Raw genomic sequence first — 17,617 nt, 5'->3', positions numbered from 1 at the left:
CTACACTGTTAAATTAGGAACGGCTAGCACAAATAGCCCTCGAGTATCTTTGCGCGAAATTCCAAACAAACCAAACCAATTATTGTTCCCCCGTGGGTACAGCGGTATGTCTGCAGACTTACAACGTTAAAATCGTGTTTCGATACCCGTAAAGGACAGAGTACAGACAGCCCATTGTGTGGCTTTGTTGCTTAATTCAAAACAACAACAACTTCGTCGCTGGAAAATTTTCTTTCATATTAGTTTAATGATTTTGCTTTCCGAATTAGTTTTACATCCCATTGGTATTTATTATTAGGTTGAATGGCCCTCTCACGACGTATACTTATTGTTTGTTTGTTTTTTGGAATTTCGCACAAAGCTACTCGAGGGCTATCTGTGCTAGCCGTCCCTAATTTAGCAGTGTAAGACTAGAGGAAAGGCAGCTACTCATCACTACCCACCGCCAACTCTTGGGCTACTCTTTTACCAACGAATAGTGGGATTGACCTCCCACGCCCCCACGGCTGGGAGGGCGAGCATGTTTGCGTATACTTATTACAAAACCGAATTATGAATAATTTCATAATTTGTTTTCTTCATTTTCCCGCCTAAAATTTATTTCTTTAAACTATTACACAGATGCTAAAGTAAAATATTTAATTTTATTGTATAGTTATTTATATACTTATTACGAAAATTTCGAATCCACTGTCGCACCGAACATGCTCGCCCTTTCAGCCGTGCAGGCGTTTTAAGGTTCGATCAATCCCACTATTGGTTGGCAAAAGAGTATCACAGGAATTGGCGGTGGGTGGTGATGACTAGCTGCCTTCCCTTTAGTTTTGCACTATTAAATTAGGGACGGCTAGCGCAGATAGCCCTCGTGTAGCTTTGCGCGAAATTCAAACAAAACAAAACAAATTATAAATAATTAAAATGAATTTCGTAAAATTATTTTAAAGTGTAGACAATGAACATCGTGAGAGGGCGAACCATTCCAACAGTAGTACGAATTAGCCCTGGAAGAGAAAAGAAACTAGGTATTCAAAGTAATATTGTTGGGTTGGTATTTTTTTATGAATTAAGATTATAGAAATATATTCTCGTTTATATAAGCAGTATACTAACTACTTTAAATTCTGTTAATAATATAGCACGGCCTGATTAAGTGGTTTAAATGTGCCAAAGTAAATTCATGAAGTATTTTAATGGAAAATTTCCAGATTTTCATTAGCTACTTCGCAGTTGCATAAACGTTTTCTTCACGGTGTAGTGTATTTCGTAGACTGAAATGCGTATTCTACACGTACATCTACAATAGGCTGTAGATGAAATTGCGTATAAAAAGTTTAATTTGTAGTATCATGAACAAGGATGGCTTCTGCTAATTATCACAGAATAACCATAAGTTATCAGAAAAGGGTGATAACATAGTATAAAATTTGTTGTAATAATTGATTTTGATGGTTTCTGTAAATAAAATGAAAATTATATATATATATATATATGCCCGAGAATGTTTTAAATTATTGTGAATGTATTTGTGGTAATTAGTATGGCCGGAAAGGACTTAAGTTCTACATTACGTGACTAAGGACCAATGTCTTGCATGTGTATGTATACCCACCTATGGATTGCATGGCTATTAAAAGTGGCATTATTCAGCAAGATTCATCACACTATTTCCACAAATAATATCAAGATTTTGTTACTTGTAACAACTAATTTTGAACTGTTAAAAGAAAGATTAGGTAATTTTAAATAAGAATTGAAATCTGTAAAGTTTGTAGTTTGTGTAAATTACTCTCTAAATTATTTTACATAATTGAGTATGTGCTTTTAACTCATAAGTGTAAAATATTTTATGAGTGTATATGTATATACATTTTTTTACATACAATATTTCTAAATGGTATATGCAGTTTACTCCTGAGATTAATGATTTCTGATAATGAAACAAATTTTAAATTCCTTAGTTTACTTTGGAATCAAAATGTTTACTTACCATTTTTGTTTTAATAAGTTTCTAGTAGTCTATAATATTTTAAAGCATGGTTATTATTGTCTTGTTTTTACTATTAAAGAATATTATAATACTAATTTAAGATACAATTGTATTTTGTGGTTTAAAACTAATCATTTGTATATATATATGCATATAAAAATTTATTTCAATTGCTAAGACCTCTGTTAAAACCTTTATGCAGAAGCTGTTGTGAACCGAGTACAAAATGTTGCATGTATATTATTACAGTTATTGTGTGAAACTTTAACCAGGTGCACCAGTGGACTAACTCTTGGATGAAGCACTGATATAAAAATGTCTGCTAACCATTGTGTGTTGAAGTATAGTGAGGTAGCTACCCCACTTAGTCTGCTTAAAATATTGGTTTTAGTTTTTTGGAGGCATGGGTAAGTGCTGAATTATGTATTAAAGCAAACTTCTTGTTTAATTGTGTAATAATACTTGATTTTAAAAAAATACCAAAATTAAGACCTGTACAAATAGAACTTGAGTTATCTGTCCTTTATTCTAACCATTGTCACAATCTGTGAGTGATTTATATTCACTATTAGTAGTAGAAAGCTAGAAATGGTTGTGTTTCCATTTCCAGGCAAGTTGATAAGTTTAACGTTTTGGATTTTCTCTATATTTCTTTTATCCTTGGTATATTATTCAATAACATATAACTACATTATAATGTGTTTCCATTTCAGATATTCATGTGCTTTTATTCATTTGTTGTTTGTGTTCAGAGGGAGAGTGGCCTAAAGACCTTGATTATATTTATAATTACTATAGATTTTGGTTTTCAAAAAAATTGAATCTTTTTTTCTTGTTTCAAAGAAAGTTCAGAAACTTGATGTCTACTGCTAAGAGGATAAAATTTATATTTAAAGTACTAGTTAAACAAAGATTGGCTTATTTATACTGGATACATTTCAGTGCATTTATGGTTGAACAAAAAATATTGTTCAGGTTTTTCATATGAAGCTTTTAGATGTAGCATTGTCCTCACCCCCTCAGGCCAAGTTGGAAACGTTTACCAAGCTGATTACCTTAAAAGAAAATCCAAGAAAAATACTTGTCCCTTCAAGTTTGTCAGTGCCTATCAGACACTCACCAGCCACTCATAGATCTGGGAAGCTTAATTAATTACAACATACAACAAGTGTATTGATTAAAATCACATAAGCTAATTGATTAATAAAGATGAAGATAAACCAATGAAACATGTTAATGTTTCCAAGTATCAACTCTTTTTGATTGTTCCAACAGTCAGTTAATGAAAATTCTGATTTATATCGATTGTTACAAAAATAATCAAATGGTTGGTTTTGATTGTTACCTTTTTTTGTTGTCTCATCTATTTAAGGTATTAAAATATTCTCTAAGAACTTGCTCCACAGGTTTTGTTATGGCAAACCAAGCCTAGCTGCCTCTGCTATTAAAATTATTAAGTTCTGACTAGAAAGTTGTAGCACCCATTCCAAACTTTTGTCTTTCTTTTGCTTGTGTATACCATGGATGAAGAAACACTACTCTAATTTGTCAATCAAATATAATTAATGAATGGAGTCATTGAATAATTAGTCATTAAATACTGTTAATCACCCATTCACCAGATTACAATAATAGATGCTCTATTTCTAACTTTAGCCACAAGTTCAAGGATATTTTACTGAAGGTGCCTTTTTTTTACTGTTCCCAACTAAGAGACTCAGCAATGTAAGACCACACAACAGTTCCACATAAAAAGAAACTTGTATTTACCAAGGTGTAGCTATGTATAAATTTTGTAGTCTGTGAATACAAAAACTATACCAGACTGTTACAACCAAATACTTCAATCACAGTAGAAAATGCAATCTTCACAAGTAACCAGTCTTATGATAGTGTGTCGTGCTGGTGTTTTGTTTGACAAAAACATATTTCTAGATTTAGGTGAAAGACAAATTTATTGACTGTAATCAATAATATTTGAAAACTAAAGTATATGAAGAGATTTCTAGTCTGATATCAGGAAAGAAGCAAATAATAAAACACAGATTTCAGTATTAACATGCACACACACACAGACTACCAAACATCATCATTAGAATTATTTACATACAGAAGATAGACATTAATATTTAAATATAAGAAATTGTGTAGTTCAGAAATATCTGAAACAGTTATCTGAAAAATGTTACATAAATATCCTTTGTCAAAAATGATTAAATATTGTTAGTTGTACAATATCAATGAAGTGGAAATGATTTGAAGGAGAAACTAACATTTATTAATATTTGTCACCTGTATATTCTGAAACCTGGCTACCTAAAATATGTTGTATTTGATAGTATATGCTCTTGATATCTGTCATTTCTCATAGGAAAGTGGTAATCATACATAAATTATAGATCATTAGTATATCAAGTTATATTACTGTTTCCTGTAAACATCATGCTTTACAGGATTTGCTGGTAAATATTAGATGTAACTTTTCTGCTATTACTGTGTATACTTTTAGATTTTTCACTTAATTTGTAACAAATTTGACTTACGTGCATCATGACTCAATTTTTTAATGTTAAGGACATATCTCAAAAACAGTTACACCTGTAAATAAAGAAATTTGTATTGAAGAAACAACATTTGAAACAATTTGTGGGCATTATATTTTGTTGTGATGCTGTAAAGCTCTTTTTGCTTACAGTACTTCAGTAGTATTATAGATCAATGGAACTAAAAGTGTTTATGTATCTGTCAATAAAACTGTAATTCTTGTTTACTCTATTACATCCATAAAATTACAGTAACAGAATCCTATTTTGAATTCATTAGGTTGTGGGATGGCTAGCCAGCAAAACTACCCAGTAAGGATCTATGGCAGTGACAGTTTGGTTAGCAAAGTATCTAAGTTTCAGAAGCTAGCTGAAGAACATAAAGAAAAGCAGATGATAAATCCATTCTCAGACTGGGAAGGAGCTTCTCACAGATCACGTTTAGATAAAGATGACCCCAGATATGGCCGACCTGTAGAAGGATCAAAGACAGAAGGTCGAGGCATAAAAGCAGGTGAAATGATCAGTAATGAGATAAGAGTCTTGTGTGAAATGATCTGGGAACATGGGAAACAGAACTATGATGGAACTGCATGTATAACCTTCAAAGAATTATTTGAGGTAATATATTTACTAGTTTACACCTTACAGATAGTTAAGAAATATGATCAGTTTAAACACTGATTGTCAGTCGTCATTCTTCTCTTAATCAAACCCCTCAGTGTGGATTCCTGTACATGGTGAGGGGACCTCCCAGGGAAGGTTCTATTCTTTCAGTTTACCTCCTCTGGGATCTAAACATCCACCCACGTGTTTGTTTGTTGTGACCCATGAAAGGGAGAAGAGGATCCTGGTGTTTGAGGGGTCTAACTCTAACACACCATTTTGGCTCTGAATTCCTCTATACAGGAGGCCTTGGGGTGGTTCACCCTATGGTCAGTTGGCTAGTACACTTGGGTTAGGGTCAACTAAGTACCAGTGTTGGATGTTTACAATATCTGTTGTCCTCGTATCTGATGCTGGTGTTTGGGTATAGTGCTCAGAAAACCCTGGCATTGCTGTAGTGTCCTTGTTTGGCATTGTAGTGCATCTCCTTATAGGGCTCCATGATGGGTGGGATCAGTAGGTGTCAAAACATTTTTTTTTTTTTATTGTAGATATCCCCCAAATAAAAAACTTAAATAAAATAGCAAAAAACAGTCCATAGATAAATGACCATATCTTGAAGATTCTGAGCAGCAATCTTCAACATCTGTAACATCTATACCTCATTTTTTATACTACATTCTCTTTCAGACAAATCTTTAGGGCAAATGTCTCTCTTTTTTAGTTGGAAGGAACAAGCTGGACTTGCTGGCTCTCCAAAGTCAGTCAGATAGCTTTGCTCTGGTGACATATTGGTGGAAACATCCACATCTACACACAATTAACTCCTCTTGCATTCAAAGGTGATTGGGGATATACCTATTGAGGTTACACCTCATGCTACTTTGAATTCATCACGAGGAGTTATTGTTGAGAGGGATTTTAAGAACATCCCAGAGTGAGAGATTCTCGCTGGTTTCACCACTCGAGGAGTTTCTGTAGTGAGGCATATCTCCACTCCTAAAGATGGAATTACGATGCAGACCAGTGTTCTCATTCTGACATTTACATCACCACGTCCATCTGCCACCATCAAGGCAGCCTATCTTAATTGCAGGGTATGGTCATACATTCCAAACCCTCTCAAATCTTTCCCATGTGAGTGGTTTGGTCACTTGAAGATGTCATGTTGTGGTTCCTTGACGTGTGCTTGTTGTGGTGGCAAGGACCACGATGCCTATGAGTGTGAAATGGACCCTCATTGCATCAATTACAATGGCTCTCACCATCCTACTTTTGTTCTTGCTCTAAGTGGTTGGAAGGAAAAGAGGTGCAGCATTTAAAGAAGATTAAAAACATTACTTATCCTGAGGTTCGAAAATTTCTGTCCACCACTTCATCTCGGACACATGCTGCTGCACTTTGTTTCTCTACTACAGTGGGAGTGTAGGTGGATCTCTCTGTGCCTCCAAAAGGATAATTTTCAAACTATATTAAAAGTCTTTTGATCTCCATAGCTAAAAAGGCTGATGAATCAATGTAAACACCCATCTCTGTTCCTGACATTTATTCCAGCAGACCCCAAGATTCACTTCCTTTGGTTCTCTTTATGGCATTTCCTTGGGTACAACATCATCTTCCACCCCAAGATGTGAAACAATCATTTGTTCATATCCTCAGTCACTGGAATCCTCTTCCAACAACAGAGACATGCCCAATTGATCCAGGGCAGGATCCATGAAGGTCGACAGACCTCCCTTGAATAAAGAAAAAATACATGGTTGAAAACAGAAGGGCTCTCCAACCAATTCCATATAATTAAAAATGGCCACTTTGATACAATGGAACTGTCAAGGTTTACGTTCTACTCTGTATGACATCAAAACACTGATTGCTTCCTACCATCCTGTATGTCTTTCCTGACAGGAAACATTTCTGAAACCTGCCAATACAGTTACCTTTCAGCAGTTTCCTTTGTACAGAAATGACAGGTTCTGTGATGGAAAAGTGCATGGAGGGACAGCACTGTTGGTTGATCAGCATGTCCCCACCCTGTATTTGCCACTCGACACACTCTTGGAGGCAGTAGCCATCCATGTTTCCTTGGATTATATCATCACTGTTTGTTCTCTCTACCTGTCACCTGGAGAAACCTATAATCAATCAGACCTTGATGCTCTCATTGAACAGTTGCTATCTCCCTTTTTAATCCTGGGGGACTTTAATGGACACCATCCCCTCTGGGGAAGTGCTGATATTGATAGGAGGGGTCACTCCAAAGAGTGCATGCTTTCTGATTACAACCTTTCTCTTTTCAATACTGGTTCTTCTACTTATTTCCATGCACCTAGTCAGTCCTTCACTGCTATTGATCTCTCAATTTGCTCCCCTTCATTATTCTCCCACTATTCACTGCTATTGATATCTCAATTTGCTCCTATTGATCTCTCAGTTTGCTCCCCTTCATTATTCTCCCTTCAGTTTCTTCATTATTCTCCACTATTCACTGCTATTGATCTCTCAGTCATTTGGGTTGGCATTCTCCCACTATTCACTGCTATTGACTTCATTTTGCTTTTCACTGCTATTGATTTGTTTGCTCCCTTCATTATTCTCCCAGCTATTGATATCTCAGTTTGCTCCTTCATTATTCTCCCACTATTCACTGTTGTGGTTTGATGCCATCTCCTGCTCCCTTCATTATTCTCCCACTATTCACTGCTATTGATATCTCAGTTTGCTCCCCTTCATTATTCTCCCACTATTCACTGCTATTGATATCTCAGTTTGCTCCCCTTCATTATTCTCCCACTATTCACTGCTATTGATATCTCAGTTTGCTCCCCTTCATTATTCTCCCACTATTCACTGCTATTGATATCTCAGTTTGCTCCCCTTCATTATTCTCCCACTATTCACTGCTATTGATATCAATTTGCTCCCCTTCATTATTCTCCCATTTTTCATGGAGGGTTGGCAGTACTTGTTTTCCTCTAATTTGGAGAGAGACTGGTTGTGGTTGATGCCACCTGACCCGCATGTCCTTTTGGAAGCTGGATCAAGCGAATTGGCTCTATTTCACTGCTCTTGCAGAACTTGATCCTGTCATTGTCTGTAAGCCATCAATAGACAACTGTGTGGCAGCAATGCCTGATTGTTTATATGCAAAAACGGCTCGTTTGGGCTGAGAAAACACTTTGTTCGCTCTTCTATGTAAAGTGTTTTCTCAGCCCAAACGAGCCGTTTTTGCATATAAATTTCTCAACAAGTGGGTTTCTCGTCATCACTGATTATTAATGCCTGATTGTGTTATACAGGCAACTGCTCAATGTATTCCTAAAACCTTGACATGTTTTCCACTGTAACCTCATTAATAATGGAATCCTGCCTGCCACATGGCACGGAAGGCTCAAAAACAGGCCTGGGATACTTTTCATAAGTTTCCCACATTCTCAAACCACATCACTTTCCAGCAGGCCCATGCATATGCTCGGCAGGTAAAATGTCAAAGCCAGAAAGAATCTTGGATTAAGTTCACAACCAGCATCTTTTCTTTCACCAGTTCCAAAGTCATATGGGACAAGATTCGAAAGATTAGTGGGCAATATAATTCTGTCACTTCTCTCAATCTTGTTCTCTTATGGCCAGGAAGTAGCTGATACCCAAGACTTAGCCGATACTTGAGGTGAAATATTTTCTGCACTTCTGCTTCATCCTCTACCTTCTTAGCAATCAAGACTCAAGCAGTGTGATTACCTCTATTTTTTCACGTTGATCATCTCTATGACTATAATCACCCGTTTACACTGGTGGAACTCAAACTGGCTCTTCGTCGTTCTGGCAGTACATTGGTCGGACCTGATGATATAAGCTATGACATGCTGTGCCATCTGTCTTCTTCTTTTTTTGCTATTCTTCTTATTGTTTTTAACCAGATATAGCAGGAGAATGTTTTTCTTGATACCTAGTGCTAGGCTATTGTCCTACCTTTCTCTAAGCCTGGGAAAGATCCCAAGTTTTCTTCAAACTACCATCCAATTGTTTTGACGAGCTCTCTCTGTAAGACTTTAGAGAAGATGGTTAATGCTCATTTTGTTTGGTTCCTCAAATCAAAGAAACTCCTCTCACCCACCCAGTGTGGGTTTTGACAACAGCATTCCACCATGGACCACAGATTTGACTTGAAACATCAATCAGAGAAGCCTTTCTTGAATGACAACATCTTGTATCAATATTCTTTGATCTAGAGACGTCTTATGGTACTACAGTGGAGGTGTGGCATTTTACGAGACCTCTACTTATGTGGGTTACATGGTCATTTGCCCATTTTTATGAAAACTTGTTTAATGGATAGACAATTCAAAGTTTGTGTAGGTTTGACACTTCCCGTTTGTTTCTACAGGAACTTGGAGTCCCTCAGGGCTGTGTTTTGAGTGTCACACCTTTCGGTATAAAGATTAATGTCATCACTGAACAACTCCCTTTCACTTTTGTAAACAAGCTTTATGTCGACAACTTTCACGTCTCGTGTCGGTCGTCAAACATGAGGCATATTGAGTGGCAGCTACAGACTGCCCTCAATCGTTAACTGAAGTGAACCACAGCAAATGGCTTTAACTTCTCTCTCTGTAAAACCGTTTGCATGCAATTTTGCTGCTAACATGGTATTCATCCTTATCTTGAACTTTGCATCAGTGAAATTGTGCTACCCATTGTCCCTGAGACAAAGTTCTTGGAGCTTATCTTTGACTGTAAGCTGACCTTTATACCACATATCAAGTAGCTGTGGGTCAAATGTCCAGGAGCATTGAACATCCTCCATGTTCTCCCTTCTATCACTTGGGGAAAGGATTGATGTTCTATGCTAAAGATATATCGTGCTCTTATTTCATCAAACCAGACTATGGGTCTCTGATCTGTGGCTCTGCCAGGACCTCAGCCTTGAAGATACTGGATGCCATTCATCACAGGGGCTTTATGCACTTCCCCAATCCAAAGCTTGTGCACAGAGTCTTACGAATCTTCTTTGCACCTCCACCATTTGCAACTGTCTTTATTCTATGCTTCAAAACATGTATCCTTACCAAAGCATCCCACCAGGAGTTGTATTTTTCTTCCTCAGTGGGCCATGCTTTTTCAGAACAGATGATCTACCATTGTTCCTTCTGGCCTTTGCATCCAGGTGCAGTTGGATGACTTGGGTCTGTCCTTGGATAACATTGCTGTGTCCACTGGTCAGCCCATCCCACAATGGCTTATTACAATCCCGAAATGTGACCTTTCTTTAAATCATCTGAAAAAGCAGATACTCACAATTGGAAGTACCATCTTTTATTTGCTGAACATCTTTTGAACCATCCTTCCATTCCAATTTATATGGATGGTTCAAAGTCAGGTGACTGTTGGCTCTGCCATGGTTTGTTGTGATTTGGTGGTTGTGCACAGACTCCCCTCTACAGTTTCTGTGTTCAATGCTGAACTGTATGCCATTTCTCTTGCCATGGATTACATAGAAGCTAAGCAGTATTCAAATTGCTTCTATTTATACTGACTTGCTTAGTTTTTACTGGCCCTGGAATTGCTTCACATTAGTTCTCACCCTGTTCTTGCCGATATTCAAAGCCAACTGGCCCATTTCTCTTTAACATCTACTTCTATCCAGTTTTTCTGGATACCAGGCTGTGTTGGTATTCTCAATAATAAGCTCACCAACACTGCAGCAAAAAATGTCTGCTCTGGCACTATCATTGCTGTGCCTCTTCCATACATGGACTGTGGTCCTGTATTCAAGGCTTGGTTCCATGCCAGTTGGCAGTTGACTTGGAGTGAGCAACACAAAAACAAGCTTTTCCAAATAAAACCCTCTATCAGACTTTGGCCATTTTGTTTCTGTGAGGATCGGAAAGAGGAAGTTGACCTAAGTAGACTACACATTTATCACAGTTTTTTAACTCTGTTTTCTTTTATCTGGGACTGATGCACAAATGTCTTGTCTATGTGACACTCAGGTCACAATAAGCTATATTTTACTGTCTTGCCATTGTTATAACTTTCAATGACAGCACCATTTTAAACATGTTCTGTCCCAAGGTTTATACATAACACTGAATGGTGTCATTGGCAATGGTGATACTGTCCACCTTACAAATGTTGTTAGTTTTTAAAGGACATTAACCTTTTTAATGCTATTTAAGTTTTTAATGAATAAATTAGAACTCTTTTTAATATGATTCCTTTTTAAGAATTAAAGTACAACTAGTTTAATATGAAATTAGGAAATGGCCATAACGTCAAATAATTTGAAACCAGCACTGAAAAGACCAACTTCAGGTGTCTGATGCTGATGTTTGAACCCATTAGTCACCCTGGCAGGTTTTGATAATTAAAATTATGCTACAGAAAGTCTTTTACAACTTATACTACTGTAGTTTCTACAACTTATATTACTGTAGTTTCTCTTTTACAACTTATATTACTGTAGTTTCTCTTTTACAACTTATATTACTGTAGTTTCTCACAACTTATATTACTGTAGTTTCTCTTTTACAACTTATATTACTGTAGTTTCTCTTTTACAACTTATATTACTGTAGTTTCTCTTTTACAACTTAGATTACTGTAGTTTCTCTTTTACAACTTATATTACTGTAGTTTCTCTTTTACAACTTATATTACTGTAGTTTCTCTTTTACTGCTGTAAACTAGATATAAAAAATGGTTTTAATGTTATGTTTTAATTCTAAAATAAAATTGTTTTGTTTTACCTTGATTCCTTTTTATGAATTTTAATGATTTAATTTTAATTTTAACTTTTTACCAGATGTTTAGCACAGATAGCCTGGTTGATTGCACCATAAAATGCCAAACAAACCAACTACCAGTCTACATAACAGTAGTCTCTCTTCTGTTAACCAAGACAGTTTACTAACTATATGACAGTTGTCTCTCTTCTGTCAACCAAGATAGTTAGCTAACTACATAACAGTAATCACTCTTCTGTTAACTAAGACAGTTTACTAGACTATGCAACAGTAGTCACTGTCAACCATAACAGTTTACTAACTATGTAACAGTTGCACTCTTCTATTAATTAAAACAGTTTACTAACTACATAATAGTAGTCACTCTTCTGCCAACCAAGACAGTTTACTAGACTATGTAACAGTAGTCACTCTTCTGTCAACCAAAACAGTTTGCTAACTACATAACAGTAGTCACTCTTCTGTTAACTAAAACAGTTTACTAGACTATGTAACAGTAGCCACTCTTCTGTCAACCAAGACAGTTTACTAGACTATGTAACAGTAGTCTTTTCTTTCCTTAGTTTAAGAGTTTTGACTAATGGTTTTGTTTCTAACAGGTGAAAACAATTTAACAATCAGAAAATAATATTAAAAATTTTATCATTAATATTGTATTTGTTACTTTATATTGCTAGCTCTATACCGTGATATCTAATAAGGTAGTTGGAGTTCTTTTACGAGCAAGGAAACACGGACTTGTCGACTTTAAAGGGGAAATGCTGTTTCAACGTAGGGACGATGCTATTCTGATTACTCTTGTGAAACCTATTGATGATATTAACAAATTATTCAAAAGAGAATGAAGAATCCAAAGAAAACAGTCACCAGACCTGCAATTGAATGTTAATGCTGGTCTCTTTGTGCTTAAAGTTTGTTTTAAAAATGATTGACATTAAGGAAGTGTTGTCTTTTTAAGTTGGAGTAAAAATGCCACTAAGCCTTTTTATAAGCTTGCTCATCTTGAAAGTAATATTGGGTTATTGTATTGTGTTCAAGTGCTTTATATTTTTGATTGATTTTAGTTTACAACAAAATATTTAAGCTGAATGAAAAATGAATTGTTGTACATCTCAGGTTGAAACCTTTTATAAATATCAAAACCAAACTCATAACACGTAGCTTGAATGTGTAAATAGTTACACATATTGTGAGAATGGGTTAAGGTAAAAATGCTATATATGTTGCAACAACTGGTTAAGTTCTTGTAGTGTGAAAAATTACATATTTATATTATTCTGAGAAACAAAATTGTGTAAGTGTAAATAAATCAAAATTATTAATGCATATCCTTTTGTTATTTTTGTTTAGATTTCTTATTTTGGTAAAATTTGATATAAAAATACTTCAACGTCAAAAATTGCCTTAAATGTAACTACCAAACATCATAGTGTCTTTCATGTTGCTTGTCTCAGTACATTGTGTGCAGTCATAGTGTCTTTCATGTTGCCTGTCTCAGTACATTGTGTACAGTCATAGTGTCTTTCATATTGCCTTTCTCAGTACATTGTGTGCAGTCATAGTGTCTTTCATGTTGCTCTGTCATTCATGCAGTCATAGTGTCTTTACATTCATGTACATTGTATGCAGTCATAGTGTCTTTCATGTTGTTTGTCTCAGTACATCGTGTACAGTCATAGTGTCTTTCATGTTGCCTGTCTCAGTACATTGTATACAGTCATAGTGTCTTTCATGTTGCCTGTCTCAGTACATTGTATGCAGTCAATGTGTCTTTCATGTTGCCTGTCTTAGTACATTGTATGCAGTCATAGTGTCTTTCATATTGCCTTTCTCAGTACATTGTATGCAGTCATAGTGTCTTTCATATTGCCTTTCTCAGTACATTGTGTGCAGTCATAGTGTCTTTTTCATGTTGCCATAGTGTCTTTCATATTGCCTTTCTCAGTACATTGTATGCAGTCATAGTGTCTTTCATATTGCCTTTCTCAGTACATTGTGTGTGTCTTTCATGTTGCCTGTCTCAGTACATTGTGTGCAGTCATAGTGTCTTTCATGTTGCCTGTCTCAGTACATTGTGTGCAGTCATAGTGTCTTTCATGTTGCCTGTCTTAGTACATTGTGTGCAGTCATAGTGTCTTTCATATTGCCTTTCTCAGTACATTGTGTGCAGTCATAGTGTCTTTCATATTGCCTTTCTCAGTACATTGTGTGCAGTCATAGTGTCTTTCATATTGCCTTTCTCAGTACATTGTGTGCAGTCATAGTGTCTTTCATGTTGCCTGTCTTAGTACATTGTATGCAGTCATAGTGTCTTTCATATTGTGTACATTGTATGCAGTCAATGTCTTTCATATTGCCTTTCTCAGTACATTGTATGCAGTCATAGTGTCTTTCATATTGCCTTTCTCAGTACATTGTATGCAGTCATAGTGTCTTTCATATTGCCTTTCTCAGTACATTGTATGCAGTCATAGTGTCTTTCATATTGCCTTTCTCAGTACATTGTATGCAGTCATAGTGTCTTTCATATTGCCTTTCTCAGTACATTGTGTGCAGTCATATGTTGCCTGTTCATGTTGCCTGTCAGTACATTGTGCAGTCATGTTTTCTATTGCCTTTCTCAGTACATTGTGTGCAGTCATATTGCCTTTCTCAGTACATTGTGTACAGTCATTGTGTCTTTCATGTTGCCTTTCTCAGTACATTGTGTACAGTCAGTGTCTTTCATGTTGCCTGTCTCAGTACATTGTGTACAGTCAAAGTGTCTTTCATGTTGCCTGTCTTAGTACATTGTGTACAGCCAATGTGTCTTTCGTGTTGTCTGTCTCAGTATATTGTGTACAGTCAGTGTCTTTCATGTTGCCTGTCTCAGTACATTGTGTACAGTTGAAAAAAAAAAAAAAAATATATACTCATAATATAACTTAATTGAAGATGAGTTTTTAGTGTCAACTTAGTTTAATCTGAAACTCTTGGCTTATACTGTATCTTCTAAATGTGAAAAACCTGGCAGAGATTTTGTAAACCTTGTTATAAATAAAGGGTTGAATATTTGATTATACAAGTCACTTTTACAAGAAGTATATTTGTTTTTTATAGTTTAATGACATTAAAACTGCTATATCTTTAATACTTTTTTGGCAGCACCTGAGAATTTTAGCCTAATTTAAAGATGTCTTTATGAAATAAAGTTGTTTTGGACTGTTGTTTTAAAGAAACATTGTAGAAGGGTGTCAATCTTCCGTGAGAATTTTGAAAATATTTACTGTTTGTTTTTCTCAATTATATGTATGTTATTTACATAGGTAACCAGAAACTGTGTTTCATTCAAACAGTTGTACCTATTTTGACATCTAATATATTATTATCATATTTTGATGTGTTACCTCAAAGGATACAGGATCTATTTCTTCAGTATAAACGTTTTTATATTTTAAAGTGGTCTCTCCTTTAAGATAATCCTGGCAGGATTCAGGGTTAGCCCAGAAATAGCAAGAATGTCAGACTTGTTACAGTTCTCTATATTTAGTACCATTGAAAACTAAATTCTAATGGTTCTTGTTATTTAACTTTTTGTTTTATTGTTTAACCTGTATGCAAGTTTCTACTCAAACCTTCCATTATAGTTCACACAAACTTTGCTGATTGTGTAATATCATAAAAACTATAAACAACCATTGTTTAAATGTATGATGTATGTTAATTGACTAACTGGGAAACTTAGCTTTTAAAAATACACCTGTTATTCTGTTAAATAGCTCTTTTACGTGGTTGTCAGTTTTAAATTAAGACTTAAAGAAATCTCCTATTGGATTGATAATAAACACGAGAGCTTGTAAGGCTAAAATTTAGGTTTGATCCCTGTGAGATGTGAAGTATTTATGGCCCACTGTGCAGCTTTATTCTTAACAAAAAATCACACAGTATATGATAGTGAAAATTATTTTTAAGAACTTGTTTGCCCTAAATGTTTTTCTTACAATGATTGTATTTGCTATTGACATATGCTGTCTGAGTTTTTGTAATACTTTTTATTGAGACAAAAAATCGCTTCTGATCTATAAAAAAATATATAAACAAACCACATGTTTTATTGTTAAAATATCCAAGTAACTGTTATTGGTTGCACGTGTTAAGTATAAAACAGTAAGAAAACAAATCTATGGGATCTTGAAAACAAAAACAAAACCTAAAATAAGACTATTGTATGCATTTTGTAGGGTATGCTTGTAAATGCCATTGAAATGTACAATTATATTTTAAAATCACTAATCCAAATATCTGTATACCTATTTTGATCTTGTCATGACTGAACTTATAGTAGATAAACATTAGATTGAATAAATTATAGTTTTATTTTGACTTACTGGTGAATGTGTGTTGTGCATTTCTCTTAAAGGTTTGTTAAGTTTGATACTTTGTAACGTGTTTCTGCAGTCCCCTGAAAGGGGGGAGGCATCACTGCCAAATATACTTCCTCTCTGGCCTGTGGTTCTCTAAATGGTTTAATTTAAATATAAAACAATATCCCCCTCACCCAAAAGGAACAGTAAATGAGATTTGAACACTGTATATAACAGTGAAAATTATTTTCTTACATGTATGTTGCCTTCATCTTTTCCCATTTTGTTTACTCCTCATCCATCATGATTTATATCAGCAAAAGAAGTGTATTTTTTTCTTTTTGCCTTTCTCATCTCTCTGTTCCCCCATCTGTCTGAGTTCTTGTCTTGACTCGTGAACCAGGACTTGACTGTTGCTGAATTGTGGGTGGTGCTTTCTACTATATAACAGTGAAAATTATTTTCTTACAAGACATGCCTTGAATGTTAGGAGATCGGATACTACAAATTTAATACCACGTTTTTCATGCTTAAACTGAATGGGAGGTTCATTTGAAATATAGAATAAATTTAATGTTGTTTTGTTCCAGTTGTGAGAAATGGATTTCAAAGTCCGCTGTGCCACTAAAACACTATTTGTAACTTCTGAAAAATAAATTAAATTAGTATTAGTTGAGTTAAAAATACTTTTGATACAGACTTGGAAAATTTACTTTTACAACTATGAATATTAGGAAAGCTCGAAATTTGTTGTTAAAGGTCACCAGGTCCAAAGTCGTCACTTCGATAATATACACGGTGAGGGCACTACAAAGATGTCTCACGTAAGTCAAAAAATGAACCAAAAAATTAAATAAGCTTTTAAATATATTATTTTATTCTCTATAAGTATTTATATCTCCCTCAGTCCATCTTTATGATATATTAAAATCTGGCCCCTAAATATTAATCAATGCTTACAGAAGTGGTTTGTTGTTGAACCTCATTGTACCTTCTTGAATATATTCCACTGGACAAGTGTTAGTATAAATATACCAACCACAAGTTGGGTTAAATCGTTATACTTTTGGTTTCGAATTATGTTTGCAATATTTAAAAAATCCACTTTCCCTGTTGAAAAATTATGAATGTATATAATATTTATAATATATTTATTTGTTAATAAGCACCAGGCTACATAGTGAGTTATCTGTACTCACGCAGCGAGTGTAGAAACCCGACTTTTAGCGTCTTAAGCTCTCCCAATGGAAGCTAATAGTCATGAAGCTAATTTTATCGATATTATTATAAATTACATGTAGCCTAGTAGTTTCCTGAACACCAGGGTCTCTAGACTGGTAATGTATTCAATGTCTTCGTATCTTTCAGGTTGTAAACTTAAATTCCATGAAAATTATT

General features: G+C 35.1%; 1 protein-coding gene across 5 annotated transcripts; it reads left to right on the top strand.

The window, feature by feature from the left end:
* Positions 1 to 933: 933 nt before the first annotated feature.
* LOC143233619 (actin-binding Rho-activating protein-like) lies at positions 934 to 16,238 on the top strand. 5 transcript variants are annotated; one of them, XM_076470020.1, is made up of 4 exons: positions 968 to 1,044; positions 2,260 to 2,394; positions 4,811 to 5,151; positions 12,554 to 16,238. In XM_076470020.1, the coding sequence occupies exons 2-4, from the start codon at positions 2,391 to 2,393 to the stop codon at positions 12,719 to 12,721; spliced, it is 513 nt and encodes a 170-aa protein (XP_076326135.1). In that variant the 5' UTR covers positions 968 to 1,044; positions 2,260 to 2,390; the 3' UTR covers positions 12,722 to 16,238. The 5 variants fall into 5 exon arrangements, with proteins under 5 accessions (XP_076326136.1, XP_076326137.1, XP_076326135.1 ...); XM_076470019.1 differs by having other exon boundaries at positions 971 to 1,044; positions 2,237 to 2,394; XM_076470021.1 differs by lacking the exon at positions 2,260 to 2,394 and having other exon boundaries at positions 934 to 1,044.
* Positions 16,239 to 17,617: the final 1,379 nt, after the last annotated feature.

Source organism: Tachypleus tridentatus, chromosome 12 (genome assembly GCF_004210375.1).
Source record: "Tachypleus tridentatus isolate NWPU-2018 chromosome 12, ASM421037v1, whole genome shotgun sequence".
NCBI classification, from domain to species: domain Eukaryota; kingdom Metazoa; phylum Arthropoda; class Merostomata; order Xiphosura; family Limulidae; genus Tachypleus; species Tachypleus tridentatus.
The sequence above is the reverse complement of the archived record's forward strand: the minus strand, read 5'-3'. Positions and strand labels throughout refer to the sequence as shown.